The 26,280-nt window shown below is 41.0% G+C and overlaps 3 protein-coding genes across 3 annotated transcripts; 2 read left to right on the forward strand and 1 right to left on the reverse strand.

The window, feature by feature from the left end:
• Positions 1-629: 629 nt before the first annotated feature.
• LOC310691599 (vomeronasal type-2 receptor 26-like) lies at positions 630-4,442 on the reverse strand (the record flags this gene model as incomplete). The annotated part of the gene is made up of 5 exons (XM_083471458.1): positions 630-1,531; positions 1,860-1,986; positions 2,117-2,344; positions 2,841-3,641; positions 4,299-4,442. 5 exons carry the CDS (start codon positions 4,440-4,442, stop codon positions 630-632), a joined length of 2,202 nt encoding a protein of 733 aa, XP_083327584.1.
• A 15,937-nt stretch (positions 4,443-20,379) lies between these two features.
• On the forward strand, positions 20,380-21,306 carry LOC310691083 (olfactory receptor 14A16-like; the record flags this gene model as incomplete). The annotated part of the gene is made up of 1 exon (XM_083470682.1): positions 20,380-21,306. One exon carries the CDS (start codon positions 20,380-20,382, stop codon positions 21,304-21,306), a length of 927 nt encoding a protein of 308 aa, XP_083326808.1.
• A 3,419-nt stretch (positions 21,307-24,725) lies between these two features.
• Positions 24,726-25,673, forward strand: LOC310691052 (olfactory receptor 14I1-like; the record flags this gene model as incomplete). The annotated part of the gene is made up of 1 exon (XM_083470651.1): positions 24,726-25,673. One exon carries the CDS (start codon positions 24,726-24,728, stop codon positions 25,671-25,673), a length of 948 nt encoding a protein of 315 aa, XP_083326777.1.
• Positions 25,674-26,280: the final 607 nt, after the last annotated feature.

The following is a 26,280-nucleotide window of genomic DNA, read 5'->3' on the forward strand; positions in this document are numbered from 1 at the left end:
TTATGCCTGCTTCTGATCCTCCTGGCAGCACCTGAGCTTCGCTGACACAAACTCTGGGATAGTCTATGGGATAAGCAGAAATATATCACTGCAAATGAAACACTTGAACTTTGCAAGATAATATTTAATACACATAACACATTCATGTGTTCCATTGAACTAAAAATTCAGTTCCATTGAACTGAAAATTCTTAGAAAACTGGTTTCATGGCTGTGACCAAAAAGATGATGCATTTAAGTTTCCTTCCTGGCAGTAAGCGGGGGGGGGGGGGGAGGAGAATCCAGAAACAACTTTCAAATCACAAAGCAGTTTCAGAAAAGGTTGCAAAACAATATATCCACCAGATGGTGGCCAAAGCAGGGTGGTCATATATGGTGCAGATCAGTGGCAGAGTGTATGCTTTGTAGGCAAAAAGTAAATAAAATGCTGAATTTCTGGAACCTTGGGTGAAAAGATCCTAAAAGTCAGGTTAGTCAGTTCCGAGAGAAAAAAAAATTTGGAGAGCTTTAGGGAAGACCTGCAAATGGGAAAATGCCAAGGGTGAATTTCCCAGAGGTATACTAGTGCATATGCATCCAAAAGGTACTGCACAGCAGAATATGACTGAACACAAATACATTTGAGTATGTCATGCTTTTCTTCTTATTATCTGTTCCCTGTTATTCAGCTCAGGCTTCAACACAATGATGTAACATTTGGGGGCAAATATGCACCCCAGCAACCCAGCACTAGAGGCTAAAATAGAAAAGATCTCCACAGCTACCATGTACTTTCCCTTGGAGCTCAGATAGGATGGGATAAAGGATAACCAAACACTGCAAAAGACCAACATGCTGAAGGTGATGAATTTGGCTTCGTTGAAACTGTCAGGTAACTTTCTAGCAAGGAAAGCCACACTGAAGCTGATAATGGCAAGAAAGCCCATATAGCCTAAAACACAGTAGAAGAAAGTCAGAGATCCCTCATTGCACTCCAATATAAGTTCTTCTCTTACTGAATGAATGTCAACATCTGGGAATGGGGGAGAAGTTACCAACCACACAAAGCAAATGCCTGCTTGGATGAATGAGCAGGAAAGAACAATGGAGTTCGCTAATGACTTCCCCACCCAGTTCCTCATGCTGGATCCTGGTCTGGTGGCCATGAAAGCCAGGACCACTGTGGTGGTTTTGGCCAACACACAAGAAACAGCTACTGAGAATATGATTCCAAAAGCAGTTTGTCGGAGAAGACATGTCACCTTCTGTGGCTGGCCAATGAATAGCAATGAACAAAGGAAGCAGAGCAAGAGGGAGACAAGGAGAGTGTAGGTGAGGCCCCGGTTGTTGGCTTTGACAATGGGAGTGCTGCGGTGCTTCAGAAATGCTGCTAGCACCAGAGCTGTGATCAAGGAAGAGAAAAGGGCAAAAAGGGCTAAAGCGACCCCCAGTGGTTCTTTGAAAGACAAGAAGGAAGCCAGTCTGGGAACACAGGAATCTTGGTTCTTGCTTGGATAGCTTACGTCACTGCATTTGGAACAGTCATTCATATCTGAAAAGGGAAAGATAGGCGCTTTATGCTGCCATCTCTGCTAGTTCAAGGCAACTGGAGGAATACCAAATGGATACAATGCAAAGTAATGGTTATGTACCTTTTTATGTTCATCTGGTAACAGTCTAATGTTTAAGGAGAAGGTGGGGGAAGGTGAGATTTACATCCTTTGGAGCAATAAACTCATAGCCTGCATCTGCTGCATTGTCGCTTGCTTCTGCTTCCTGGTGCTCTATCTTTGGTGTATCTATCTGTTGTTGTATCTATCTTTGTATCTATCTGTTGTTTATCAAGAAGGATTGACATCATTTGGCAATATATTTCTTACCGTGTTGGATGGAAATCTTCCCTTCTGGACATGGGATGCAATCGTAACAGCAAAATGGATCCCCCTCCTTCACTTTCTTGCTAAAACCAGGACGACAACTTTCACTACATACAGAATGAGGCTTTGTCTAATCCACAAATGAAAGAAAACCATGTAAGTATGAAAGAACGAAAGAAGAAACAAATATGGCTAAAGGTGATACCACTTTCATTTTACTCTGGCCATGCCAACTGAAATTACTAGCAATTGGCTCCTACCTGATTAAACCAGCTGTGCCACGTTATGGCACTCTCATTGATGCTGAATACATTGCCCAGAAGACCTTGGGGGTCCACCTGTCCAACTTTCACTCTATGGAAGGATTGGTTTGAAGAAAAAATCCAGTTGAAAATGTCAAATCCAGCTACTAACTCCCCATTCTGGTCAAAGGAAACCTGGTCACCAGCACTGTTGTTAAAGGAGACTCTTCTCAGAAAGTGATGGGACTAGAATGCAAAGGGAAATGTAAGAGTGTAGGGCATGATGCATTTTAACAGTAGTGCATTGAATCTTTTAGATGGAGTTATAAAAACGCTTTCCCTGAATGAAGAGATGTCCCCCTTCCCTCAAATTGCAGTATAGCAATAAGCAAATGAGAAAAGTTTTCATACATTCAAAGTTTACTTTTGAGAAGCTTCATTGAAATATTTTTAGTTATTCCTGACTGGTAGCCTCCTTAAAATACACCCAGAAACAAATGGATTCTCATGTTATTATTTTTTTAAACAACAGTTTTCTGAGTATATAATTGTTTAAAAGGGAAGATAATATCTTGGTGTCAATATAGTTAGATACAGACAGCATTTTCCCTACTTCATAGGGAAATGAAGTAATGGGAAATTGGGAGCCATATGCAGCTTGGGAGTCAGTTTACTCGGCATTTTGAGCCTGGTGGAATGTGTGCATAGACACTCTAGGTGCTGTACTCCTTGGGTCCATTACCTGCCAGAACTGTAGATTCCAAAGCTTCTGCCCCCTTTCAGCCCCCATTGCTCTGTATGGGAGTCTAGATGAGAACATCGTTTGTAAAGCATAGGCCACAGCATAGACAGCATTGTAAATGCTGTAGCTGTGGCCAATCATCCTTGTTTCAAAAAAGGGCCCCGGAAGACTCTCCAGTTTCTCTTCCCCAGTACAAAAATCTCCATCCAATCGCTCAGTTACTCTATTGGCAAATATACAACCAAATGCATGTTGCCAGAAGTCCAGGATAAAGCCATCTCCTTTTGCATTCAGAGGTTTCCTATTCCCAACATAATGTTGAAATCCTGAAGGATCCTTGGAGTGAATTGAGAAGGAGAGAGCACCATGGATTATGTCTATACTCCAAGTCCTTTGATATGTAATAGATGTGAGCTCCATCTGGGCTGTCAGTATCCACACAATACCTTTTTCTTTATTTGTCACATGTTGTTGTTCTGACAGGTATGAGAACCATCTCAGAAAAACAACTGCCAATGATTCTGCATAGGCAACCACTGCATTGGCTTTACTCTCAATGATTTTATCATGTATTTTTGCCCCCTGAGTAAACATGTTATTAATTTCAGTGACAATTGTTTGTTTGTGGCTTCTTTCTATGAAGGCAAAACAGATACCACTCTGGGAGAAAAGTGGAAATACAGTTTGGACAAATCTATCTCCATATTCATCGTTGGAGGTAAGGATTCCAATCCATATCCACTTGAAATGCAGAAGCAAAGAGAGAATCCCTGCGTACTGAATGGCTTCCTGAGGTGTCATCTGGTAAAAAGAAAGGCCTGGGGTTTTGTCATTCATCACTGGAGCAGGGCTATATATATGAGCTAAAGGAGGTGTGGAGGAGAATAGAGAATGAGAGAAGTTTTTTTTTTTTTCTATTTGAAGTCTTCAAAGTAATCTACATTCATCAAATGAACAATTCTTATAACTCTCCTGGAACATTAAAATTGTATTTTTCCCATGCAGCATTGTGGCTTCAGTGACAAGTTACTGAAAAGTAACGCAGCTACTCTGCTACTGGGGAAAATTCACTTTCCAGATGAGGTGCAGAAGAGGACCCCTCTGACTCCCACTCCCTTTCCATGACCCCTGATGAAACTGGGGTAGGACCCTTATCCAGACCACCGTCCTGATGTTCCCCTTCTGCCAAATTGGAGGCTTCCTCCTTCTCCCCTTCAGAATAATCCTGCCAACCTCACTGTGTCCTGATTGTCTTCATGGGACCCACGATAAGTTTATTCTTTTAAAGTACATTCTCTTAATTCAGATTTACAAATCAATTCATGTGGGCTGTAATGCTTGGCTTAGATTTGATGTTCATCTCTTTAAAAGAAAAATCTGCCTGTTTGCTCCAATGGTAAATCCTTCTGTCCCTTTCTCCCTCTGTCTGCCTCTAAAAACTGGAAGGATCTGTCCTACCTGTGGAATCTTGTAAATATCCAAGACAGTTGCCATGTGCAAGGAGGTCAGTGGGTCCAGTCCTCCAATAACTGCAATGAGGTTATCCTGGATGTCACATTTGTAGTTTGGGAGATGTTTCCATGGTGTGAATATAAGTAGCATTGTAGCATGGTAGGTCCCTTTGGCAGTAAAATAGCTGTCATAAATGCGGAAACCCAAGGTGATGTTGGGTAACAGCTGAGGGTTTTCATTTATTTCCTTGATTGCGAATGCCAAGGTGAGAATGTGTTGGTAATTCTTTGTTACCACACTAGAAAGAGAGGTTTGTTCTGTATTAGAATGTCCTTCTGCACTAGGGTTAGGGCACTGGTGTCCTATAGATAACCAGATCAAACTCGTTAAGCCTTTTCAGCCATTCTCCACCCCAGCAGCGAAATAAATTGACAGGCTTAAAGCCACCATCTACTGCAGTGTGCTCTCCTTACTGTGCTGCCAAATCATGCTTGGAGCAAGGAGGTAGCTGCAAGGGCTCTTCTGATTTCAGCCAAGCAGAGCAGCACACCTGCCCTACCTCCTGTATTAGTCCAATTGTACCTATGATTGGCAAAAGCATATATTCATTTTTTTAAAAGGCTGATTCCAAGGAAGCAACAATGCATTGCGTCTGTGGAAATACGTTAAATGAACAAACAATTTTTCCCAGCATCAGCTAAGAGGGCAGGAGACAGGAGTTTTAAATATCTCTTTCAGGTGACATCTCCCCAATGAAGAGGGGGATGTGTATGCATGTGTATTTTGTGTGTGTGCCCTTTATGAATCTGTGCATATTGTGTACAGTACATGTAAATGTTGTATACAAGAGATTTTAGAGATGTTGGCATGTGACGCTACACACAAAGGGTAGATAAGGACCTTGGCTGAACATTTCCCCTCACCTGTGTACTGCATCTTGGAAGATGATCCCCATCTTCATTACTAGAGCAATTAAATAGACAATTTATTGAAGCAACACTTGGCTTAGTGGTCCTATATGAAGATTAAATAAGCAAACCATATAACAGTTAAATAAGCAAACCATACAAAGGTTGGAGTATTTCCACACAGCAGTTTATTGAGTGCTTGTTGCTGCAAACAATATTAGCGGGGGTTCCACAGTGGAACTTATTAAAAGTGGAACAACTGCCAAGACACATTACTCAAGTGACAGAAAGAAAGAATAATGCATTAAAAACAAACTCCTTACAGAAGCTCTTCATGCAGAGTCTGTGGCGGAACTTCTGTGAAGGGGATGAAATTGGAGATGATGATGCTCTGGGAAACAATTCCACCAATGAAGAAGTCACCTGACTGCTGATAGTCCTGAAGTGGAGGCTGTGGATCTTTAACCCTGCAGTTAACAGTGTGATCCTTGCATGCCTTAGGAAGAAGCAGTATGAGAAGAAATGCTACTAGAATCTCCATCCTGGATACATTATTATTATTATTATTAGTATTAGTAGTAGTAGTAGTAGTAGTAGTAGAAGAAGAAGTAGTAGTAGTAGTAGTAGTATACAGCCGTTCCTCTGAAGATTGCAGGGCAGTTTACAATATTAAAAAAGACAAGATGTGTAACATAGTAACAAAGGAATTAAGAATGAAAACAAAAATGGGGAACAAATACAGACCAGTACATGTAATTTTTCTTCTCATGTCCAAAATCAGAAAACAAATTACCATTCAACAGCAATATAGCCTTCATTTTAAAAAGTGTGCACATTTTCCTTGCCTTTGACATGGATTCTCCTGTTTCCTTCTATTCTCATCTTTTACGGTTCCAACTTAAATGCAAAACATCAGGGATCAAACTGGAAGTCCTTTGTCTATATTTTCTTCTGGCCCCAAATTGGAATTCTATGAGGTATATTTATATGATCCTACAAATTTTGTAATTCTTTTATTTTCTGTTTTTGGAGGTGGCCACTGCAACCCCTTGGGGTTTTAGAAAAAGAAGGGAAATAATTATAGTCCTTTTGATAATTAATGGGCAGGCTAATCTCCAGTTTGAAGTTGTGAATTCTCTGAGGAATTGCTGAAGAAAAACTTCCCCCTCCCCATCTGAAGAGAAGTTTTCCATTTTGTTTAACTAAGTTGAGTCTCTGCCATGGAGAAAATGGTCAAAATTCAGGACTGTTACCATATTTTTAGCCCTATAGGACACACTTTTTCCCCCTCCAAAAATGAAGGGGAAATGTGTGTGCGTCCTATGGGGCGAATGCAGGCTTTCGCTGAAGCCTGGAGAGCGAGAGGGGTCGGTGCGCACCGACCCCTCTCGCTCTCCAGGCTTCGCGGACCTCTCCGCCAGCAGCTGGAGCGCTCCCGCTGCTTGCGGAGAGTTGCCTGCATGCCGAAGCCTGCGCGCACTGAGATCAGTGCGTCCAGGCTTCGTGGACCTCTCCCCAAGCAGCGGGAGCCAGCGCTGGGCTCCCACGGCTTGCAGAGAGCTGCCTGTTTGGGGGCTGGAGTCGGGGGAAGCTCGGGCCTCCCCCGCCCCAGCCTGGGGGGAAAATATTTTTCCCCCCTTTATTCCCCCCCAAAAAAACCTAGGTGCGCCTTATGGGACGGTGCATCCTATAGGGCGAAAAATACGGTATGTTATTTTTAAGGACAAACTTTAATATTGATTGATTGAATTGAATTGATTGATTGATTGAGTGAATTGAATAATTGTTTGGGGTAGAAACACATGAGCCAGTTTAATTAAAGGGCCACGAAAACTAGGAATTATTATTATTATTATTAGGAATATTCATTTTTTTTATTGGTTATTTAAACATGATTTTTTAAAAAAGGTACGTAGGACTAGATACGTAATTTTGAGGAAGATTTATACTGGGCAGCTGGTGAACAGTAGGTGGTGAACAGCATTTCAGTCCCTGACTACAAGAACGACTCTAGACTTCAGACTGCAAGAAAATGAAGAGATAATGATACCCTTTTATTTCTTCTTCACGTTAACTTTTCCCTGACTCGAGATATGTACCACTAAGTATGAGTTTTACAGGAAAGCAAGCAACTTATGTAAGGAACTGTGAGACGGTGAACCTGATAAGCAGCCACATATCTAGATTATCAAAAGAGACACGTGCAAAGTTTTATTGTCGTGCTTATGGTGACAAATGTACTGTGCATGTATTTCATGTGATACCTCAGATGCATTTTCATGATGTTCATTCGTTCCACTGAGCTGAAGCTTCTGAGAGAACATGTTTTATATATATTACCCATTTGTGCCCCCAAACACAAACTGTTATTTAGCAAAATACACAAGTAATTAGCAAGCCTTCAGTTTATAAGACATTCCCTTTTTAAGGGGGGTGGGGGTGAGCAGGAATTTACGGGAACCAAGTTCCCTTACCTTTTTCTGCTGGGGCTGGAATGGATATACATCCAATGCCTGAGTCAAAAATCTACCTATACCTGTAATCAATAAAGTTGTGGCCATATCTAATCCAGATCATTGTCTGCTTGGGTTTTTTAAATCACATCTACTTTAGCCACTCCGTGTGTGTGTGTGTGTGTGTGTGTGTGGCACTGCAACTAAATCCACAGTAAACAAACCAACAAGCAGATAAACAAGCAAGCAAGCAAGCAAACAAACAAACAAACAAACAAACATCATGGTGAGTTCCTCCAGCTTTTCTTCCAGAACATGACCCATTATTATTATTATTATTATTATTATTATTATTATTATTATTATTATTATTATTACTATTATTATCATCATTGTCATCATCATCATCTTCGTCGTACATTTTTTAGAAAGCAACTGAACAACAAGGCTTTCAGGGGAAAGATGGAACTCAGCAGTGCAGATGTAGTGGTTGAACATTTATCAAATCTGAGTATCTACAACATCGTTAAAACAAAACAACTAGAAGTGACTTTTAAAAATTTGAGGCAGCTGCCAAGACAAAATGCCTTAGGAAATATCAACACGTATATAGACAAAATATAATCACATTTCTTTCTTATTAGCTGTTCCCTGTTGCTCAGACCAGGCTGTCAGTACTGCACAGTAGAATATAAATAAACACAGATACATCTAGGTACGTCATGCTTTTCTTCTTATTATCTGTTCCCTGTTATTCAACTCAGGCCTGAACACAATGATATAAAATTTGGGGGCAAATATGCAGCCCAGCAACCCAGCACTAGAGGCTAAAATAGAAAAGATCTCCACAGCTACCATGTACTTTCCCTTGGAGCTTATATAGGATGGGATAAAGGATAACCAAACACTGCAAAAGAGCAACATGCTGAAGGTGATGAATTTGGCTTCGTTGAAACTGTCAGGTAACTTTCTAGCAAGGAAAGCCACACTGAAGCTGATAATGGCCAGAAAGCCCATATAGCCTAAAACACAGTAGAAGAAAGTCAGAGATCCCTCATTGCACTCCAATATAAGTTCTTCTCTTACTGAATGAATGTCAACATCTGGGAATGGGGGAGAAGTTACCAACCACACAAAGCAAATGCCTGCTTGGATGAATGAGCAGGAAAGAACAATGGAGTTAGCTAATGACTTCCCCACCCAGTTCCTCATGCTGGATCCTGGTCTGGTGGCCATGAAAGCCAGGACCACTGTGGTGGTTTTGGCCAACACACAAGAAACAGCTACTGAGAATATGATTCCAAAAGCAGTTTGTCGGAGAAGACATGTCACCTTCTGTGGCTGGCCAATGAATAGCAATGAACAAAGGAAGCAGAGCAAGAGGGAGACAAGGAGAGTGTAGGTGAGGCCCCGGTTGTTGGCTTTGACAATGGGAGTGCTGCGGTGTTTCAGAAATGCTGCTAGCACCAGAGCTGTGATCAAGGAAGAGAAAAGGGCAAAAAGGGCTAAAGCGACCCCCAGTGGTTCTTTGAAAGACAAGAAGGAAGCCAGTCTGGGAACACAGGAATCTTGGTTCTTGCTTGGATAGCTTACGTCACTGCATTTGGAACAGTCATTCATATCTGAAAAGGGAAAGATAGGCGCTTTATGCCACCATCTCTGCTAGTTCAAGGCAACTGGAGGAATACCAAATGGATACAATGCAAAGTAATGGTTATGTACCTTTTTATGTTCATCTGGTAACAGTCTAATGTTTAAGGAGAAGGTGGGGGAAGGTGAGATTTACATCCTTTGGAGCAATAAACTTGTAGCCAGCATCTGCTGCATAGTCACTTGCTTCTGCTTTCTGGTACTCTACCTTCGGTGTGCTCTGTTGTTTATCAAGAAGGTTTGACATCATTTGGCAATATATTTCTTACCGTGTTGGACTGAAATCTTCCCTTCTGGACATGGGATGCAATCATAGCAGCAAAATGGATCCCCCTCCTTCACTTTCTTGCTAAAACCAGGACGGCAACTTTCACTACATACAGAATGAGGCTTTGCCTAATCCACAAATGAAAGAGGACCATGTAAGTATTAAAGAACAAAAGAAGAACAAAATATGGCTAAAGGTGGTACCACCTCCATTTTACTCCAGCCCTGCCAACTGAAATTACTAGCAATTGGCTCCTACCTGATTAAACCAGCTGTGCCACGTTATGGCACTCTCATTGATGCTGAATACATTGCCCAGAAGATCTTGGGGGTCCACCTGTCCAACTTTCACTCTATGGAATGATTGGTTTGAAGAAAAAATCCAGTTGAAAATGTCAAATCCAGCTACTAACTCCCCATTCTGGTCAAAGGAAACCTGGTCACCAGCACTGTTGTTAAAGGAGACTCTTCTCAGAAAGTGATGGAACTAGAATGCAAAGGGAAATGTAAGAGTGTAGAGCATGATGCATTTTAACAGTAGTGCATTGCATCTTTTAGATGGAGTTATAAAAACGCTTTCCCTGAATGAAGAGATGTCCCCCCACCTCTACTCCCCTTCCCTCAAATTTCAGTATAGCAATAACCGAATGAGAAAGAGTTTTCATACATTTAAAGTTTACTTTTGAGAAGCTTCATTGAAATCTTTTTAGTTATTCCTGACTGGTAGCCTCCTTAAAATACACCCAGAAACAAATGGATTCTCACGTTATTATTTAAAACAACAACAGTTTTTTGAGTATATAATTCTTTAAAAGAGTAGATAATATCTTGGTGTCAATATAGTTAGATACAGACATCATTTTCCCTACTTCATAGGGAAAGGAAGTAGTAGGAAATTGGGAGCCATATGCAGCTTGGGAGTCAGTTTACTCGGCATTTTGAGCCTGGTGGAATGTGTGCATAAACACTCTAGGTGCTGTACTCCTTGGGTCCATTACCTGCCAGAACTGTAGATTCCAAAGCTTCTGTCCCCCTTCAGCCCCCATTGCTCTGTATGGGAGTCTAGATGAGAACATCATTTGTAAAGCATAGGCCACAGCATAGACTGCATTGTAAATGCTGTAGCTGTGGCCAATCATCCTTGTTTCAAAAAAGGGCCCCGGAAGGCTCTCCAGTTTCTCCTCCCCATTACAAAAATCTCCATCCAACCGCTCAGTTACTCTATTGGCAAATATACAACCAAATGCATGTTGCCAGAAGTCCAGGATAAAGCCATCTCCTTTTGCATTCAGAGGCTTCCTATTCTCAACATAATGTTGAAATCCTGAAGGATCCTTGGAGTGAATTGAGAAGGAGAGAGCACCATGGATTATGTCTATACTCCAAGTCCTTTGATATGTAATAGATGTGAGCTCCATCTGGGCTGTCAGTATCCACACAATACCTTTTTCTTTATTTGTCACATGTTGTTGTTCTGATAGGTATGATAGCCATCTCAAAAAAACAACTGCCAATGATTCTGCATAGGCAACCACTGCATTGGCTTTGCTCTCAATGATTTTATCGTGTATTTTTGCCCCCTGATTAAACATGTTATTAATTTCAGTGACAATTGTTTGTTTGTGGCTTCTTTCTATGAAGGCAAAACAGATACCACTCTGGGAGAAAAGTGGAAATACAGTTTGGACAAATCTATCTCCATATTCATCGTTGGAAGTAAGGATTCCAATCCATATCCACTTGAAATGCAGAAGCAAAGAGAGAATCCCTGCATACTGAATGGCTTCCTGAGGTGCCATCTGGTAAAAAGAAAGGCCTGGGGTTTTGTCATTCATCACTGGAGCAGGGCTATATATGAGCTAAAGGAGGTGTGGAGGAGAATAGAGAATGAGAGAAGTTTTTTTTTTCTATTTGAAGTCTTCAAAGTAATCTTCATTCATCAAATGAACAATTCTTATAACTCTCCTGGAACGTTAAAATTGTATTTTTCCCATGCAGCATTGTGGTTTCAGTGACAAGTTACTGAAAAGTTATGCAGCTACTCTACTACTGGGGAAAATTCACTTTCCAGATCAGGTGTAGAAGAGGACCCCTCTGACTCCCACTCCCCTTCCCGGACCCCTGATGACACTGGGGTAGGACCCTTATCCAGATCACTGTCCTGATGTTCCCCTTCTGCCAAATTGGAGGCTTCCTCCTTGTCCCCTTCAGAACAATCCTCCAACCTCAATGTGTCCTGATTGTCTTCATGGGACCCATGATAAGTCTATGCTTTTAAAGTACATTTCTTAATTCAGATTTAAAGATCAATTCAGCAGGCTGTATTGCTTGGCTTAGATTTGATGTTCATCTCTTTATAATGAAAATCTACCTGTTTGCTCCAATGGTAAATCCTTCTGTCCCTTTCTCCCTCTGTCTGCCTCTAAAAATCTGGAAGGATCTGTCTTACCTGTGGAATCTTGTAAATATCCAAGACAGTTGCCATGTGCAAGGAGGTCAGTGGGTCCAGTCCTCCAATAACTGCAATGAGGTTATCCTGGATGTCACATTTGTAGTTTGGGAGATGTTTCCATGGTGTGAATATAAGTAGCATTGTAGCATGGTAGGTCCCTTTGGCAGTGAAATAGCTGTCATAAATGCGGAAACCCAAGGTGATGTTGGGTAACAGCTGAGGGTTTTCATTTATTTCCTTGATTGCAAAGGCCAAGGTGAGAATGTGTTGGTAATTCTTTGTTACCACACTAGAAAGAGAGGTGTGTTCTGTATTAGAATGTCATTCTGCAGTACTGTTAGGGCACTGGTGGCCTATAGATAACCAGATCAAACTCGTAAAGCCTTTTCAGCCATTCTCCACCCCAGCAGCAAAATAAATTGACAGGCTTAAAGCCACCATCTACTGCAGTGTGCTCTCCTTACTGTGCTGCCAAATCATGCTTGGAGCAAGGAGGTAGCTGCAAGGGCTTTTCTGATTTCAGCCAAACAGAGCAGCATATTTGCCCTACTGCCTGCTTTCATCCAATTCCACCCATGATTGGCAAAAGCATATATTCATTTTGTTAAAAGGCGAACAATTCCATGGAAGCAACAATGCAGTGCGCTCGTTGAAATATGTTAAATGAGTATGCCATATTTCCAGTGTCTGCTGAGAGGGCAGGAGACAGGAGTTTTAAGTATCTCTTTCAGGTGACATCTCCCCTATGAAGAGGGGGATGTGTATGCATGTGTATTTTGTCTGTGTATGTATGTATGTGTGTGTGTTTTGTCCAGTACATGCATATTATTTGATCATGGGATTTTGGAGATGCTGGCATGTGACTCTAGACTGGAGGCAAAGGATGAATATGGACCTTGGCTGAACATTTCCCCTCACCTGTGTACTGCATCTTGTAAGATTATCACCATCTTCACTACTAGAACATTAAATAGGCAATTTATTGAAGAGCACTTGTCCTAAATGAAAATTAAATAACCAAACCATATGAAAGTTGGAGTACTTCTGCACTGCAGTTTATTGAGTGCTTGTTGCTGTAAACATAGTGAAATCTATTAACAGTGAGACAAACTCAGGCGGCAGCTGCCAAGACACGTTGCTCAAGTGACAGATAGAAAGAATAATGCATTAAAAACAAATTCCTTACAGAAGCTCTTCATGCAGAGTCTGTGGTGGTACTTCTGTGAACGGTATTAAATTTGTGACGATGATGCTCTGGGAAACAATTCCACCAATGAAGAGGTCACCTGGCTGCTGATAGTCATGAAGTGGAGGGTGTGGATCTTTAACCATGCAGTTAAGAATGTGATCCTTGCACGCCATATGAGGAAGCTGTATCAGAAGAAATACTACTAGAATCTCCATCCTGAATACAATATATTAATTATTATTGTTGTTGTTGTTATTATTATTATTATTATTTCTATACAACCCTTCATCTAAAGATCACAGGGCTGTTTACACTATTTTAAAAACACACAAAATGTGTAACAAAGGAATTAAGGAATTAAAACAAAAACGGGGCAAAAATCCAGATTGGTACACATAATTTTTCTTCTCATGTTCAAAATCAGAAAACAAATAACTATTCAACAGCAATACAGACTTCCTTTTCAAAAGTTTGCAATTTTCCCTTGCCTTTGACATGGATGCTCCTGTTTCCTTCTATTCTCATCTTTTAAGGTTCCAACTTAAAGTGCAAAACATCAGATATCAAAGTGGAAGAGTGTTGTGTGTATTTTGTCCTGGTCCCAGATTGGAATGCTATGAGGGATATATTTGTATCATCCTACAAAAGTTGTAATTCTTTTATTTTCTGTTTTTGCTGGTGGCCAATGCAATTCTTTGGGGTTTTAGTATAAGGGAGGATATAATTATAGTCCTTTTGATAATTAATGGGCAGGCTAATCTCCAGTTTGAAGTTGTGAATTCTCTGAGGAATTGCTGATGAAAAACGTTCCCCCTCCACATCTGAAGAGAAATTTTTCATTTTGTTTAACTAAGTTGAGTCTCTGCCATGGAGAAAATGGTCAAAATTCAGGACTGTAATGTTACGTTTAAGGAATAAATTTGTATTAATATTTGTGTGATTCACACTCATAATTGTTTGGGGAAGAAACACATGAGCCAGTATGATTAAATGGTTAAGAAAACTGGGAATTATTATTATATTTAGGACTATTCGTTTGAAAAAAGAAACCTAGGACTAGATAGATAATCTTGAGCTGTTATCTATTAAAGCAATACATATACATAAACGTCCTCCAATCTAAAGTTACAACACAATAATAATTACCGTTATACCATGTGTAATAATAATAATAATTTATTATTTATACCCCACCCATCTGACTGGGTTTTCCCAGCCACTCTGGGTGGCTTCCAACAAGCCTGGTCTGTTAAACATTAAAAGCTTCCCTAAACAGGACTGCCTTCAGATGTCTTCTAAAAGTCTGGTAGTTGTTGTTCTCTTTGACATCTGTTGGGAGGGCATTCCACAGGGCGGGTGCCACTACCGAGAAGGTCCTCTGCCTGGTTCCTTGTAACCTGGCTTCTCCCAGTGAGGGACCACCAGAAGGCCCTCAGTGATTCTGTATGGTCTTTCCTTCATTACCTATTCATTGAGCAAGCGAACAAAGAACTCTCTCTCTAAGCAGCCCCCGCTGCATGTGATCTCTTTGCATTCCTTTCTACCTGAGGGGGTTAGGACATTTGAGCAGAGCATGTCTCATTGTCAAATGTAGACACTTAGGAATGTGTTTACAACATTGGGAGTAAAGCTGCTCCTAGCACAAGATAAGGCACTACAAAGAAACAATAGGCCCAAGGCCTCTAGGCTGGCTAGTTAGCTCAGCTTATACTTCAGGTCTCCATGTGCATCAGATTAACTTTTAATAAAATCTGAGTATATTCATAATACTTAAAAGAAAACAACTAGAAGTGATTTTTAAAGCTTTTAGGCAGCTGCCAAGACAGAATGCCTTAGAAAATATTGACACTAGTATCAACAAAATACAATCAGCTGTGGACTATAGCAAACTGCAGACACATTTCTTTCTTATTAGCTGTGCCCTGTTGCTCAGGCCAGGCTTAAGCTCAATGATGTATAACATCTGAGGGGAAAGATACAACCCAGCAGCCCATCAATGAAAGTTAAGTGAAAAAATATATCCACAGGCACCATGTATTCTCCCTTTGTGCTCTGGTAGGTTGGAACAAAAGATAACCAAACACTGCAAAATATCAACATGCTGAACGTGATCAACTTGATTTCAATAAATCTGTCAGGTAGTTTCTGGGCAGGCAAAAAAAGCCATGCTTGGCTGACAATGGCCAAGAAACTCATATAGCCCAGGACAGAGTAATACATGACAGATGATCCCTTGTTACATTTTATCTGTGTGAAAGTGACTTTACTAGCAGTTCCAATGAGTTTTAATATGTTTTTGAAATAAAGAAGGCAGCCCTCAGACAACGTCACAAGTATTGTTGCCAAACCCATGCATTGATTGGTTCATTGATATGTGCACTAATCCTCATATCTATCTTCCGATCCACACATGGGGGACTGCAAGGAAAAAGAAGAGTTTGGATTTGAAATAATAATAATAATAATAATAATAATAATAATAATTATTATTTATTATTATTATGAGTTTCCCCAGCCACTCTGGGCGGCTCCCAATCAGTGTTAAAAACAATACAGCGTTACATATTAAAAACTTCCCTGAACAGGGCTACCCTAAGGCGTCTCGAAGCGGCTAACATTCTCCTTTCCCTTCCTCCCCCACAACAAACACTCTGTGAGGTGAGTGAGGCTGAGAGACTTCAAAGAAGTGTGACTAGCCCAAGGTCACCCAGCAGCTGCACATGGAGGAGCAGGGAATCGAACCGGTTCACCAGATTATGAGACTACCACTCTTAACCACTACACCACTCTGGGGCAAAAGGGCTGAGCTCCCTCCAAAATGCAGTGTGCTCTGGAATGCTGCATCAGACACACGAGTGCTAATATTAATTATTTCTTTTTGTTTGTGACAAAAAACAGAGGCAGCAATAATTGGAGTGGGAGAATTCCAGTTCTGATCAGCTGTTTAGACTCATGGGAGTGTTTTCCCAAAATGCCAAAGCAGATATCCAATGAGCCTACTATACATACAGCTTTTAAAACCCGATTTAGAAATAAAACTGCTACACCATGTTTTTGGCAAGGGTGAAAAGAAGAAACAAATAAAATTCTCAGACGACTCTATGAATGTATGACCCATAACAGCTAAACAAAAGACTTCACCTACCCACAATGAAACCCACTTGTTTTGAGAGAGCCTAGGTAAGTTTTGATTTTTAAAATATTAATTCAACTCTATCCATAGTAGAAATCTATTATTCCTTTTCTTTTCTTATTTCATCATTCCCTCTCTCTCCACCTTCATCACTCTCTGGCTGTTACTCTTACAGCACAAGTTTCCCTGAGCAGTTTTGTGGTGGTGGTGGTTGTTGCTTCTGGGAACAGAAATCCAAATTAATCTAGAATTGCCACCCAGCCACTCAGGGTTGATCTAAGACATTACGCTGAGATGAAGGTTGACTTGCTTTCTCTCTCTCCCTCACCCCAATTCCCTGTGCAAAGACTAAGGATGGGGCAGCATTGCAAACCACACATGAGGGCAGAGGCTACCTTAGGAGGCATTGGGCAGGTCACAAAGCACAAACCCAGTTCTGTCCTCTAATATTTGGCTGCTTCTTGCTTATTGTGCTGCCTAGCTTTCCCTCAGTGGCTGCTCAAAGAAAAGCTGCAATGCAGCAGTGGAGGTACCAGCATTTGTAAGGTTGGCCCAAGACATATTGGTACCTGAGATGAACATCAAAACAGCACTGCACTCTCTGCTGGGAAAGAAAGGGTGAGTGAAGCTATTCAGGAACAAGCAGAAAATAAAGATCTACACCAAGGTCTGCTGCCCCTGCTACCTGAGACGGTTCCCTCACCTCACCTCGCCTCATGGGTAGGCTGACTCTGAGCATGTGTAACATGAGCAGAACAATGCATGAACATAAATGAAACCTCCTGGCTGTCTTGATGCATTTGTACTTAGTCAGACACATTTCCCAATTCCAAGGAAAGAGAAATTACTTTAGAGAAATATTCACATACACTGTGCAAATCTGATCATGCAAGGAGCAGGTGGAAGGAGGCATGTGGCAATAGACACTACACACTGAACAGTCAGCACACAGTTAACAAACCACCAATCCCCCCAAAATGTGCTAAAAGATTTCCACACCAGCAGCGACTGCTGATTTTGCCACAGATTAGGGATGTGGGTGGCACTGTGGTGTAAACCACTGAGCCTGGGACTTGCTGATCAGAAGGTTGGCAGTTCAAATCCCCGTGATGGGGTGAGCTCCTGTTGCTTGGTCTCAGCTTCTGCCAACCTAGCAGTTCGAAAGCACGTCAAAGTGCAAGTAGATAAATAGGTACGGCTCTGGCGGGAAGGTAAACGGTGTTTCCGTGCACTGCTGTGGTTTTCCAGAAGCGGCTTAGTCATGCTGGCCACATGACCTGGCAGCTGTACGCCGGCTCCCTTGGCCAATAAAGCGAGATGAGAGCCACAACCCCAGAGTCGGTCATGACTGGACCTAATGGTCAGGGGTCCCTTTACCTTTACGTTTAGGGAAATATGGCAACCTGTTTAGGGTGTATTGTCACCTCCTGGAAGAATTTTCAGATGACTCTATGAATGTATGACTAGTCATGATCTACAATAGCTAAACATAAACATCACCTACCCACAAAGAACCACAGCTGTTCTTAAAGAGCCAAGGTAAGTTTTAATCTATGATTCTTCATATTGGTATTCATCATTCCCTATTTCTCCTCCAACATTGCTCTTGGGCTGTTACTCTTTCACCACTTTTTTTTGTTGCTTCTGGGAACAGAAACCCAGATGAGCCAGTCAGGGTTGATCCAAGACCTTTTGCTGGCTGAGATGAAGGGTGACTTCCTCCCCACACCCCGTTCCCCTCTTAAAGACTAGATATAGGACAGCATCTTAAACCACATATGAAAGCAGCAGACTAGTAAAGAGGCAGGTCACATAGCCCAAATCCAGCTCTGTGCTCTTAGTACTTTCCTGCTGCTTGCTCTCTGTTCTACCTAGCTTTTGCTCAGTGCCTGCTCAAATAAATGCTGCAGTGCAGCAGTGGACGTATCATAGAATCATAGAATCATAGAATCATAGAATCATAGAATCATAGAATCATAGAGTTGGAATAGACCACAAGGGCCATCGAGTCCAACCCCCTGCCAAGCAGGAAACACCACCAGAGCAGTCCTGACATATGGTTGTCAAGCCTCTGCTTAAAGACCTCCAAAGAAGGAGACTCCACCACACTCCTTGGCAGCAAATTCCACTGTCAAACAGCTCTTACTGTCAGGAAGTTCTTCCTAATGTTTAGGTGGAATCTTCTTTCTTGTAGTTTGAATCCATTGCTCCGTGTCCGCTTCTCTGGAGCAGCAGAAAACAACCTTTCTCCCTCCTCTATGTGACATCCTTTTATATATTTGAACATGGCTATCATATCACCCCTTAACCTCCTCTTCTCCAGGCTAAACATGCCCAGCTCCCTTAGCCATTCCTCATAAGGCATCGTTTCCAGGCCTTTGACCATTTTGGTTGCCCTCCTCTGGACACGTTCCAGTTTGTCAGTGTCCTTCTTGAACTGTGGTGCCCAGAATGTGTCACATGAGCAGAATCACATGCACATAAATGTTGCTTCCTGCAGTCCTGGTCTGGCTGCCATGCTGCTTTTCACTCAGTCAGACACATTCTCCAATTCCAAGGAAAGAGGAATTAATTGGTTTCGAGAAATAGTGGCATAGACATTAAATCAACTCTTTTTGGAGAAAACAGTCCCAATCATTGATTTTCATTATTACGTTTCTTGTGCAAATCTGCTAATGCAAGGAACAAATGAAAGGAGGAGTGGGGCAATAGAGGTTAGTCACTGAAAAGTCAGCCCAAAGCTGACAAACAGCCCCCCCCCAAAAATGTGCCAAAGTGTTTGCACCCCAGCAGTGACCGCAGATGTACAATGGGTTATTTTTTGCAGATTTTGCTAGAGATCTTCTGTGGAAAATGTGGATTAAAGGGGGGGGGAGTATAGCCTATATGTGTACTTTGTATGCATGTTGTCCTCTAGCTGCTGCAAAAACATGCATCATTAGGACCCATAACTGAGTAGTGAGCCCCTTTGCACATATAAGTGTGTGCAAGTGGTTTCTCTTTCTGATGCTCCATCTAATGCACAGATGTCAAGGGATAGCTAGAGGGATATAGAATCATTTTGCAATGCACACATTTGTGAGTCGAGGCCCCATCCCCCACTTTATGATAAAATAAGACACATGGACACAAGTATTTTAGGTTAATGGGCAAAAAAGGCCACAACTTTATTGGTTACAGAATGTGAGTGGTATTGGCTTAGGCACTGGATCCAAACTGACTATATTTGACTCCTGCCTGCTCTGCTGGAAGTCACACAAGGGTTAACAACCAGTAGGGAAGGCTTGTTGATGCTAATCAACTGGAAGCTTTCCCCTAGAGTCACTGGAGGATCACCACCTGGGCTTCGGACAGGAACCAAGACCACTGAATTCCTTTACCGGAATACCTTTCAAAGGGAGGGGTAGGTGATGACCACAACCTCCCCTCCAACACACAATGCATTTTCCAATGCCTAACTGCCAAACCTTACAAAGTTGTGATGATTTGCTTTGAGGTAGGCAAAAGAATCAAGTGGCTGGTGTCAATCTGCCGAGTGGAAAAAAAACCCAACCATGCCTCTTCAACAGGCGACCAACTGAGGTCCATAACAAGCTCAGTTGTTGAATGCATGAAAATAAGAGGGAGGGAGGGAAGGAGGGAGGGAGGGAGGAAGATCCGTGTGTGCAGGAAACAAACAGACTGAGCCACAGTCTCATGCTCGTTTAAGAGTGGCAAACCATGCCCCACAGCCAGCCATATTGATGCAGTGGGCCATGCATGCCTCCTGCGAAGCGTGAGAAGCGATACCCGCTCACAACGCCTCCCGTTGGCGAAGAAGAGAGGCTTTGCAAAAGGTGTACAAGGGAAATGAGCGGACATAGTGAGTGGCAAAAAGAACCATCATATTGTTTTCCCAGCGGGAATTAAACAAAGGAAAATGAGATGCATTTGACTGTTAAATTAAAGGAGCTCTGTTTAAATCAAACTAGATAATCAATATTTGTATGCTTAAAATTCTTGATTTCTTCCTTTTACAGGTAGCATGAGAACAAAATGCACAATCTTACATCCATTTCTGTCTTTCTGCTGCTGGAATTCTCAGATGTTCGAGAACTGCAAATCTTACACTTCTTCGTATTTCTGATAGTGTACTTAATGGCAATAATAGGGAATCTCCTTATTGTTATTGCTATTGTGCTTGATCATCACCGTCACACACCCATGTATTTCTTTCTACTGAATTTGGCCATCATGGATCTTGGAACAGTTTCAGTCATTTCCCTCCTAAATTGCAGATTTATTTCTTATTTTGGATGTGTTGCTCAAGTTTTCTTTTATTTCTTATTTGGAACGTCAGATTATGCTCTGCTAACTATAATGGCACATGACCGTTATGTAGCCATTTGCAATCCACTCCACTATGAAACAATTATGCACAAAGGAGCCTGCATTCGAATGGTAGCCATTGGGTGGATTATTAGCCTTCTTAATGCCATATTACACACTGGGGGCACATTTGCCAACAGGTTTTGTTCTAATGTTGTCAATCAATTCTTCTGTGAAATCCCAAAGGTACTGAAGCTCTCCTGTTCTAACTTTTACTTAGTGGAAGTTGGATTTCTTGTGCTAAGCTGTAGTATAGGACTTGGTTGTTTCATTTTCATCATCATAACATACATGGAGATCTTTTCTACAGTGCGCAAAATCCCTTCTGTCCTTGGTAAGAAAAAGGCCCTTTCCACTTGCCTCCCCCACCTCACTGTTGTCTCTGTGTTTCTGTTCACTGGAGTGTTTGCTTATACAAGGCCTCCCAGTGAAGCTTCTTCTTATCTAGATATAGCTTTTGCTGTGATGTACTCTATAATTCCTGCCACATTGAATCCATTCATCTATAGCATGAGAAACAAAGAGATCAAGGCTGCCTTGTGGAATCTCTTAGATGTAGGGCATTCTTCTAAAATCATATCCAGAATGCTATAAGAAAGCATGTGCGTGCTTCACAATCACCTTCTGTATGTGAATTTCTCCCTATAATCTGTTGTAGAACATCTATTTTGCATGAAGGCAGCTCCTGGTTTAAAACTTGGCATGTCCAAGCAGGGCAAGGAATGATGCTCTGTCTGAAGGCCCAGAGAGCCACTGGAAGTCAGTGCATAGAATACAGAGCAAAATGGAACAATGGATGAATGCATATCAGGCAACTTTGACACAAATTCCCCCTAATACGTCAACTTTATTCTGCATGTCTCCATAATTTGATCACCTGTGTCTTGTGATGGAGCCATATATCCCATGAATGACCCTATGAAGCCTCAGTCCTCCAACAGGGGACTGAGAGGGATATATGCCCAATGCCTACGCTAAATCCTACCAACTTCTGAAATCAATAAAGTTGTGGCCATTTTTTAAAAAATCCCAGAACATTGTCTTGTTCACTTTGTTCACCTTCTTAAATTGGGCCTTGTTCCCAGAGGTGGGGGGAAAGACCATCATCTCCTCCACACCATACATTTTAAAGCACTCTTATCACCCTTAAAGATCCATGGCTTTCCTCCACCGAATCCTAGAATCCTAGAATCATAGAGTTGGAAGAGACCACAAGGGCCATTGAGTCCAACCCCCTGCCCCTGGAAAGTCTGATTTACTGAACAATATGAGAGCTGTTAGAAGAGATCAACAAACCAAGTATCTGGGAACTTTCTCTTTATTGCATCCTCTCTCTTTACTGAATACAAAAAGCACCTCCATTTAGGAGGCTATAATCAAAGTTATTTTGGATTCAAGAGAATGATATGGGAAGTGGCAATTCAAAGGTAGGTTTCAGTGCTATCCTCTTATAATAGGAATTATATTACTACATCTTATTGAACCAGTTAGAATTTTGGCAGCTAGGTTCTGCACTAACTGAAGCTCCTAGGTCATATTCATGTGCAGTCCTATGTATAATCCAATACATGATTCAGCCAGGAGGTTGTCGTCATTTTTCATGCATTGAGGAACATATTGTAGATGTTATTTCTTTTCATCTGCAACTAACATGGAAGAAGAAACATTAATTTGAGGAGTTTAAACAATGTTTTCAGATCAGCAATGCTGCACTCTTGAGAGTAAGATCCCAAAATGGCAAAAGAAAACTCAGAATAGCTCACTTTCCCATGTGTGCTGTCACTATTAATTGATGCAACATTTAATGAATTTTACTGTAATATAGGCAGTCTTCATAAAGGCAACAAATCAATTACATATTCTGTACTAAGGGTCACAACAAGGGTAATGTGATCGGCTGCGAAAGTGCAGGGACTCTCAAATCATCAAAAAATTCAACCCTAAAGCAGCTGGAGGGGAAACTGATTCTTATAAATAAAGGTAGATGCGTAGTTTTCTATTATTTTGATGTAATCTAGAGGTGCTGGTCACCTTTTTCATTTCCAGTCATCTATTGAGTTTCAAGTGGTCTCATGTATACTTGAAACATCAGAGTAATGATGCAGCCATCCTTAAACCATTCTACTTTACCAAATGTCTAACTTGTTAATTGTTTCCAATTTTTAAACCTTATTTAAAGTAGCCTAGCCCTCAAATTTATTTGGGACTGGATCTAGGTGAGGCAAAACCTTATTGACCATGTTTATAGTATTATTGTGCCATTCCTTTTTAGGGAATCATATGGGGGGAGGAGTTGCTATTTATCAAACAATGATTTTAAATCCTTGCTGGACAGTCTCTTCTTGAACAATTATCAAGAGCAATAAAAATGCCTGTCTGCATCTCTAAATATATTATTGGATGTATTGCTACTTCCTGGAAGCATTTTAAATGACCTTTTATTTTTGTGCTGCTGACTTTACTGGCAGCTCCAAAGAGTTTTAAAATGTTTTTGAAATAAAGAAGGAAGTATTCAGACAACTTCATAAGTACTTTTGTCAAAGCATGCATTGATTGGCTGCAGTAATCCTCATAGCTATGTTCCAATCTGCATATGGGTCTGCAAGGGGTAGAAGGGAATAGCTCCCTACAAAATGCAGTTTGATCTGGAATGTTGCATCAGACTCAGAGTGTGTTTGTGTCTGATTAAGAGAGAGGCAGCTATAATGGGGGGGCGGGCGGGCGGGCGGGCGGGCGATGACTTCTGATTCCAATCAGCTGTTTTGGATTCATGGGAGCAATTTCCCAGAATGCCAAAGCACATTTCCAATTAATGTTCTGCACATACAACTTTTAAAAACCAATTTAGAAATATAACCGCTACACAATATTCTGGGAAGTACCAAGAAAATATGAAAACTTATGAAACCAAAAACATCACCTACCCACAAAGAAAGATACCTGTTTTTAAAGAGCCAAGGTACTCATAAGCTTTTGAACTATGAATCTAATGATACCAATGGTGATCAATTTGTGATGCTCTTTCTTTGTTTTCATCACTCCATGTTTCTCCCCCTACACTGCACTTGGACTGTTATTCTTTCATCACTTTTTGTTGCTTCTGGGAACAGAAATCCAGATTAGTCTAGAACCATCACCCAGCCAGTCAGGGTTGATGTGAGAACTTTTGATGGTTTCTATTTTGACTGGTATTTTGATGAGGAGAACCCTGTGTGAATGCTACAGAAACATTCCAAGGATGACTTCCACCAAATCCACAATGAACTGTAGCATGTTATGGATAAGGGTGTGAGTAGGAGCTTCATCTCCCCCCCCACTAACCTTCAGTTCCTTCTATGCAGGGATAAGCTGAAATAGTACGGCATCCTTCTTTATTGAAAACTTTTGACAGCTATGAGTCAGTGCCAATCACTGGGGTGTGTGTGTGTGTGTGTGTGTGTGTGTGTGTGTGTGAGAGAGAGAGAGAGAGAGAGAGAGAGAGAGAGATATGGGGAGGGAGTGAAGGTAGAAGAAGGAGAGAGAATGGATGGATGCAAGTCCTGTCATGGCTATGCAGTTGAGGTATGTATTTGAATTTACTCCCCAATAGGAGCTTTCTTTTGGGGTAAAGGAGCTAGTGACCATCTAGTGTCACCTTTGTATAATGCACTTAAATTGTTGTATTTGCAGCTGTAGAGTCTCAGAAATATTCAGAAAACCAACAGAAATGAAAATTTCAATTATTATATATTCAATATTATTTTGTATTACAAAAGAATATTAATGTTTATTGGGTGGAAACTGTGCTTCTTAATACATTTAATAATAATAAATGAATGAGATATAGCTTACAAATGGAATGTTTTGGTGTCATCACTATGCAAAACTGTTTCACAACTGTTCATCAAAGCAAAATCTGATGGCGTTTATAGTGAAATATGAATAAACCTGTTTTAAATAACCAGTTAATACTGCCATATTAATACCTCCCAGTTTCTTCCTTCTACAGAATGAATGCAAGTACTGAAGACAAAATGAGCAATCTTACATCCATTTCCATGTTTCTGCTGAAGGAATTCTCAGACATACGAGAACTACAGATCTTACATTTCTTTCTGTTCTTAGGATTCTACTTGACAACCCTGGCTGGGAATCTTCTCATCATTGTTGCAGTAGCCTTTGACCATCATCTGCACAAACCTATGTATTTTTTCCTAACAAACTTGGCATTGATGGATGTTGGCTCCGTTTCTGCCATCATACCCAAATCTATGGCCAACTCCATCTTGAACAGCAGATCAATTTCATATTCTGGGTGCGTTGCTCAAGTTTTCTTCTACTTCTTCTTTACATTCGCTGATCTTTCCCTTCTAACAGTAATGGCACACGATCGCTATGTTGCCATCTGCAACCCATTACAATATGAGATGATTATGTACAAAGGAGCTTGTATTCAAATGGTTGTCACTGTGTGGATTCTGAGTCTTCTTTATTCCATGCTACACACTTGCAGCACTTTTGCAATCACCTTCTCTTCTAATGTTGTCAATCAGTTCTTCTGTGAAGTCCCAAAGTTATTAAAGCTCTCCTACTCTAACATTTACCTAGTTGAAGCTGGGCTGATTGTGCTTGGGTGTTTTATAGCACTAGCATGCTTAATTTTCATCCTCATAACGTACATGCAGGTATTTGCTGTAGTGCGCAGAATACCTTCGGTGCATGGTAAGAAAAAAGCCCTCTCCACTTGCCTTCCCCACCTCACTGTGGTATCTTTGTTTCTGGGCACGGCAATCTTTGCCTATGCAAAGCCTCCCAGTAATGTTTCTTCCTTTCTTGATGTAGCTTTTGCTGTGATCTATACCATAATTTCTCCCATGTTGAATCCATTCATCTACAGCATGAGAAACAAAGAAATCAAGACTGCTTTGTGGAAACTCTTAGATTTCAGGCATTCTGCTAAAAGTACATTTAGAGTTCTATAGAAATTGCTTTGTTTCCTCTTCTGCATATGTGTGGTTAACACTGGAATTTTTCCACTTTGCAATGTAAGCATTTTAATATTCATTAGACATTGCTCTGTAATTCCTTCTCCTTATTATCCATGTCTTTTTAGCCTTGATTGTTCCTCTTCATTCCCATTGTAAATTGTTTATTTCATTTACAAGAAATTCAACTATAATAAAAAACAACAACCATTTCAGCAACAACATCAAAATCTAAAGCTTTGTAAGAAAGTTTTTAAGCAAACCAGGTTTCACTTCATCATAATTATGTTTTTATTGTATTGATGACCTTGCAAAATCTCATAGCTCAGTCAGTAGAGCATGAGACTCTGAATCTCAAGGTTGTGGATTTGAATCCATTTTGGACAAAAGATTCCTGCATTTCAGGGGGTTGGACTAGATGACTCTTGTGGTCCCTCCCAACTCTACAAATCTATGATCTATGACTCTATCTATACCGTACCATTTGTAATAGATTGTAATAGCTTGTATGCCACTACATTCTAAAATTATTATGTTTGCTTATTAGGACTTCACCCTTGCTCACTTCATTCAACATGCCCTCTGTTATTTCCTCACATTCGTC

This window comes from Podarcis liolepis, assembly GCF_965112155.1.
Source record: "Podarcis liolepis genome assembly, chromosome: 13".
In the NCBI taxonomy this organism is placed as follows: Eukaryota; Metazoa; Chordata; class Lepidosauria; order Squamata; family Lacertidae; genus Podarcis; species Podarcis liolepis.